The sequence below is a fragment of the Urtica dioica genome, chromosome 8 (genome assembly GCF_054948205.1).
Source record: "Urtica dioica subsp. dioica isolate 48M chromosome 8, U.dioica_male_clone48M_v1_H2, whole genome shotgun sequence".
Classification (NCBI taxonomy): domain Eukaryota; kingdom Viridiplantae; phylum Streptophyta; class Magnoliopsida; order Rosales; family Urticaceae; genus Urtica; species Urtica dioica.
The window spans coordinates 48,365,670-48,372,273 of record NC_142763.1 but is presented as its reverse complement, the minus strand read 5'-3'; the positions used below and the strand labels follow the sequence as shown (position 1 = coordinate 48,372,273).

The 6,604-nt window shown below is 39.9% G+C and overlaps 1 protein-coding gene across 1 annotated transcript; it reads right to left on the bottom strand.

Annotated features, from left to right (window-relative positions):
• Positions 1-366: 366 nt before the first annotated feature.
• LOC149389969 (uncharacterized) lies at positions 367-1,563 on the bottom strand. Its single transcript, XM_089622779.1, has 3 exons — positions 946-1,563; positions 896-898; positions 367-780 (listed from the first exon to the last, which is right to left on the bottom strand). The coding sequence occupies exons 1-3, from the start codon at positions 1,561-1,563 to the stop codon at positions 367-369; spliced, it is 1,035 nt and encodes a 344-aa protein (XP_089478905.1).
• Between the last annotated feature and the right edge of the window lie 5,041 nt (positions 1,564-6,604).

Genomic DNA, 6,604 nt, shown 5'->3' with positions numbered 1-6,604 from the left:
TTTTTAAAAAAGCTGCAAGGCGAGAAGCTCCAATCGTCCGCAAGTCACCGCGGAAACGCGAGCAACACAAGGCTGCTGTTATGTGTATGCCTTATACAACGGAGTTTGGATCCGCGGACCGCGATGTGCAAAAACAAAAAAGGCAAAAGAAGGCTGCTTTGAAGAAGAATGAAGAAAAGCCCGGGAAGCCGGCCATGGAGACGACGACAAAGCAGCCCGAGAAGCCGGCCATGGAGCAACAATAGAGTAGCTCAGGAAGCTGGCCATGGAGACGACAACAGAGCAGCCTGAGAAGCCGGACGTGGAGACGACGACAGAGCAGCCTGTGGAGACGCCTAGATCTTCACAAATGAAATGAAATGAACCCTAGATCTTCGCACAAGTTCTAGTGTTGTGTCCGGCTTCACCGCATGAACCACAATGCACATGTTTGAATTCATTCGAAGAACGAATCCTTTTCTTCCGAGGCCTTCCAGGAAGAGTCTTGAGCTTAGGCGGTTTGATAACGCTTGTATCACCCGCACGAACCAATGAGGATTGATTCTCGTTTACAGGATAGACGCATCTGGAATAAGTCGCCATCAAGGTCTCCTTGGTGTAATATGAAGACAAATAGTTCATCGGGTCGAGCTTTCTCATCCAAAGAGCGGCCACGGCATGTCCGCAAGGAATCTCTTCCAATTGCCAAAACAAGCACGAACAACTTCTGTTCAGGATATCTACAGTAACAGATCGTTGCCCATCAACCACCTCGAATAGCGTCAAATGTGCTTCATTGACCTAATCCAAGATAAATATGGCACTGTCAGTAAGATTAATCTAGGATGGATTAAAATTAATCCTACACTAAACACATGAAAATATGAATTAAACTACGATGTGAAACAGTTTTAACAGCCTAAACATTCATAAACACTAAAAAAGCATACATAAAGAAACACGTACCTTCATAGACCGAGCTTCATCTTCCTTCTCCAATATGAGCTTATACGCCGAAGAAGTCAACCGAGACTTCATCGATTCAAAAGACGAGATACGTCCATAAAACCATTGTTGTAGTTTTTTCCTAAAAGCCAAGACTAGGAAAGCTACCGGCCAGCTCCGATTTTCTCGTAGAACAGCGTTCATGCACTCCGAGATGTTAGTTGTCATCACTTGATATCTTCTCCCCGGGAATTTGGAACGAGCCCACAATTCCGGATTAGCTTCAATCAAATAATCCTTGATTCCCGACTGCTTGTCATTAAGTTTGTCCAAAAAATACTCGTACTCGTCGTGCGTATATGCCTTGGCAGCCTTGAGAAAAAGTGGCTGAATTTTACGACGGCGAAACTTCGTCAGCAAGTTACCCCATAAATGCTGAATGCAAAAGCCGTAATTCGCATACGGGAAGACTTCCAATGCTGCCTTGGGGATCGACGTCTTTCGATCCGATATAACAACCAAGTTCTCGCGATCGCCGAACGCGTTCTTGATATTTTCGAAGAACCAACGCCATGTAGCATCACTCTCCGTATCAACAAGTCCAAACGCTAATGGAAGGATATGGTTATTACCGTCCATCGCAGCCGCTAGCAATAACGTCCCTGCAAATTTCCCTTTCAAAAATGTTCCATCGACGGAGATCACGGGGCGAGTATGCTTCCAAGCTTCAATTGAAGCCCCGATCACAATAAAGAAGTTCCTAAATTCTCCGGAAGGTTCGATCTCAAAAGTATAATAAGTTCCTAATTCAAGAAAAATATGACACTGTCAGTCAGATTAACTTTAATCTAGCCTGGATTACAATTAATGACAGAAACCAAAAGAGGAAAAGAACACTACCTTGATTCTTTTCTGCTATCATCTCAGCAACAACCGGAAGAAGTGAGTACGAGGTTGCATGCGAACCTAAAACTTCTTTCAACGCGAGATCCCGACCTTTCCACGCAGTAAAATAAGATATGTTGACTTTGTAATGCGTCCGCATATGATCCACAACATCGTTAGGAACCATATGGCCTGCACGACCATTGTAGAACTCTCTCTTCACACACTCGCTAATAAGTGACGCCGATGCTTTGCTGAAACTACTTCGACAACGCACGTGTGTTCTTTTTGGTACTTTCTAATCACCCATACACCCGAGTCCCCACACACGGACGCACTTAACTTCCAATCGCAAGGTTGTTTGTTGCAAACTATGAAATACCTGCTTTTGCTAGACCGGGAAACTTTGAACTCAAAGTTGTTCTTGATTGATATCATCTTCAAAGAATTCACCAATAGAGTCTTCTCAAGAAAAATACTACCCTCCTTCACATCAAAATTAGACAGCATGTTGTTCAATTCCAGGTTGTCAACAAGATCAATCTCATCCAAATCCGAAACAGCTTGCAAATCATCATCAGAAAGGCCAACGTCGTCAACGCATGCGAGAGCTTCGAACAAATCGACTACACAATGAAAAGGTAGATTAACATTAAGAGAACCTTGATTAGTGTTAACGAAATCAAGGAATTCAGGATCATGAACAAAATGAACAAAATTAACAAACCACAGTCAGAATGAAAGCATTACAAACAGAAGATTAAAAATAGTGAAGGCAAGATTATATTTAATCCGAGCGAACTATAAAGACAACATGTAAGCTTTATGAAGACGGGATTAAATTTAATCGAGGCAGACTTAAATTTAATGAAAACTTGGAAATCCAATTCATGAACGCAGAATACAAAACAAAAATAAAATCAACTTGAAAAAATTCAATTTAAGAACGAAACTGACCTGTTTTAGCAAAATCTGGTAGAAAAATAGAACTCGTCACCAATGCCATTGAAAAACTCCTGAATAACAGATTGAATACAACAAAAAAATATAAAAATCCACAACAATATAGAAGATAAAAAAATAAAGAGAAAAGGCATGAATGCAAGGAAATTGACCTGCTGGATTACTGAAATTCGCCGTCGAAAATCATTGGGGAATTCGCCGAGGACTGAGAATCAACGCAAACTCGGAGAAGGAACGCTAAAACCAGATCAATTCGCCGACAATGAGAAAGGATCTCTGAAACTGAAAGGACGATTTTGACGAAATGAAAAGAAGATTAAGTTCGAAATGATAAAGTCGCGGGTCGAAATGAAGATTTGATTGAAATCTGGAAGAGAAGAAAGAGTTTGAGCGAAAATTTGCACGAAAAAATTGGAGTGAATTTGAGCGAATGAAAAAGAGACGGAAATTTGAAACCTCTGCTTATATACCAAACTATAAAAGGGTGTAATGGTATTTGTACTCTCAATTGGCTATTTTGCCTAACCTAATGAAACTATGGCTATTTTGCAAAAGCCATAGTTTGAATTGGCTAGTTCATGCCATTTTTTCTTTATTTAATTACTATGCCATGCTTGTATGCTATAACTTAGATCATGTTTCGTATGTTAATGGTTGTCATGGGCTTTCATTCATTAAAATTGTCTAATTGGATTAGGATAGTTAATTAATGAATGAGTTGAACGGATCGGAGAGCTTTGTCACCAAGCCGATAAGAGGCTAAGCTGAGAGGTACTTAAGAAGACCTAGTGTCTCACCTTCTCTACTGGGAGCTTTTCCGTGATGGAATACTTTTAGGATAATCAAGACTAGATGCCACAAATTCCTAATCACTAAGCTATATCGAAACATCTGTTTTTAAGGGTAGCTTAGAAACACTCGAGTTTTTAATATGACTTAGTTAACTCGAGTGGATCACCTAGATTAAAGTTAATGCTAGGAAAATTAAAATACTGAAAGTATATTGAGTCGTAGGTCTCCAACATTGACACAACACCGTGAGGATGAAAGATCCCCTCGTGACCGGCGGTTTTCTAAACATGGTGGTTAGTTCCATTCGGAAGGGCTTTTCTGATTCCAATACCAAGGTTGTGTCTCTGACGATAGGTGGGAGGGTTGATCTCTGCGTGTACTAGTTACGCTAGTGCGTATGAGCTAGATTTCTTTCACTGAAATGTTGGGTTGACTCATGCATGAACCAACCGGTGGTTGCTCATGTGGCCAAAGATTCCTATAAAATTGGTAGTTAGTGAGCATAGTTATGAAGGTGCATGTACTATGATTGCTCACTAATCAGAGATGGTTCTCATTTTCACTAGGTGCACTCCGTTACGTCACCAGAGTGAAACGGACTGTGGCTATTAGTCGAATGACCTTGGAATATAAAAACTGGGTTATTTTGATTTGTATTTTATCTCGTGCATGTTTGCATTATAGTTTTTATTTCCTAAATTATATTGATGGTTGTTTCTTTTCATATTGCTAATAAATGTGCTATTATGTTTTTAATAATCATGTCAAACCCTATTGTTGTCGCTGTTTTTCGGACAACGATTTAGGAGTCAAAGGCGGTTAGACCCAAGGCCGGACCAAGTGGTCTCGCCTTGACTCGAGCGTGTCAGACTTGGTATCCCAATCATACCTTAGCTGTGAATGTCCCTTGAGTTCGTCCAAGCACGTAAAAAGGAAGAGAGAACACGTGAACTACAAAGGGGAAATAGAGGGGGTGCCTCTGTTTACCTCTCCGATGCTCAACATTAGTGGGATTGAGTTGGAGTATAGAGGTTTTAGAGGGTGAGAGGCCAAAGATGAGTGAAACGAGTGAGTTATGAATTCGACAGCGTTTCGGGGCTCAAAATTGGATTACCTGGACTAGGGGAGCAGCCCCTGTATATAGGCTGCCAAGAGGTGGTTTGAAGTGTTGTCAATGGTGCCCACAAGAAGAGTTGTAATCTTTATTTTGTACATTTGATGTAATAAAGTCTCATGAAGACTCTTGCTTGTAATTGCCTATTCATTCATTAATAAAGTTGAAACGTTCATTCATTCTTTCTTTGTTTGAAGCTTTATGATAAAACCTTAGTCTTTTAGTCCATAAACAAACATAACAACTTACGAAGAGACAAATGTAGATTTGCATGAACAAACTCTTCGTAGTTTGCTTAAAACGATATATTCGCAATCTTGGGGTCAAAGGACTATTGACCTCAGTATGATTGTTAGAAGAATCTATGATGTCTGGTTATGAGGCATTGAGAGTTGGGGACTCTATAGTTCTTCTAGGTATCTTCCGAAGGTACTGAATTGACCAGTGCACTTCTAGAGACATTATAAGAACAAACCATTTAACCTCTTATGTCTCGAAGTCACTATGTATGAATTGCATCATGCTTACCTTAATCCTGAAATGAGACATGCCATTTCACACCTTAGTATTCTCATTTGAGAAAGTCAAAGTTCGGACTCACTATGTGATTCCGAACAAGGCCTATTGGTGAAGTACTAAGTTGTGAGTCTGTCATGAGTAACTTTGTGAAGTTCTCATAGATATGGAATTCATGTACAAGATTGCTGAAATGCAATGTATGTCACCTCATGCTTTGTTCCTTGGAGTGTGAATAAATGAACTGGCCAGTGTCCAAATTGAGTCATGACTCTTTTGGATGAAACAATGTGACTTGTTAGCTCCTCGTCAATACATTGTTTCTAACTTATTCACAAGCGACAAAGGAGTTGAGGAAATAACAGCTAGAAGGGTAAAATGGTAATTTAGTAAATCCCGACTAGCTGATGACATTCATGAAGGGTAAACATAGATAATATTCAGTGGATCCGCTCATCATAATTAGGTCGAATTCTTGAGTAGAAAATAAATTCATTTGAACCGAGAGATTTTCAGTGTCAGCTCTTTAGTGGAGTCAGTTGGCATTAAGCTAAACTTGGAAAAGGTTTGTGAACTTTTGAGTCCAAGTGTTTAGCTAAAGCTTTGTTCATTTGGGTCCATGAGGTCACTGTCACGAATCACATCGATAGGAATAGTTAAACTGGAAGCTAAGTCAAAACAAGAACGAAAATAGTCAAAAGGGTATTTTTGTCTTTTGAGACAAAGGATGAAATGAATGTCAATAATTTTTTTGACAAGTTCATTTGATGACTTAATGTCACTCGGCCATAACTTGATTATTGGGCCTTGTGAATTAATTTCATTTCGTAAGAATTTTATTGAAAATTCTTAATGGGCTTTTCTCATGTTGTCATGAACAAATGAAGAAGCTTCTAGAAGCTCCTTCTTGATGAGAGATGGGCGCCCAAAATACCCAAGAGAAAGAGAATATTTTGTGCATAAATGTATCAAGATACTTGCCAAAAGAAAAGAGGAAACAAATTTGCATGATGATGCTTAAGGGAATTCGGCCAAAGAGAGGAAACAAATTAGGAAACAAATCCCTTAAAGGAATTGAGACTTGGGCGCATATAGGAGAAAAGGGCAATAAGGGATTGCTCATGAATGCTTGGAAAAAAGAGGAAACTCCCATTTCTAAGGCTAACCCTTCTCCTATAAATAGGGCTCTCATTCTCATTGTTTTATCATCCCACACAAGTTAGAGATTGAGAGACTCTCTCTCTAGACATTGTGGCCGAAAATCCTCTCTCTCTCTCTCTCTCTCTAGTTTATTTTCGACTTTTTCTTGTCTTGGCACCTAGGTCCTCACTCGACCTAGTGTTTAGCTCTGCGACTTCGAGACTCGTTCTTAAGTCGTAGCGTTTAAAAGTGCCCACTCACTGATTCCTT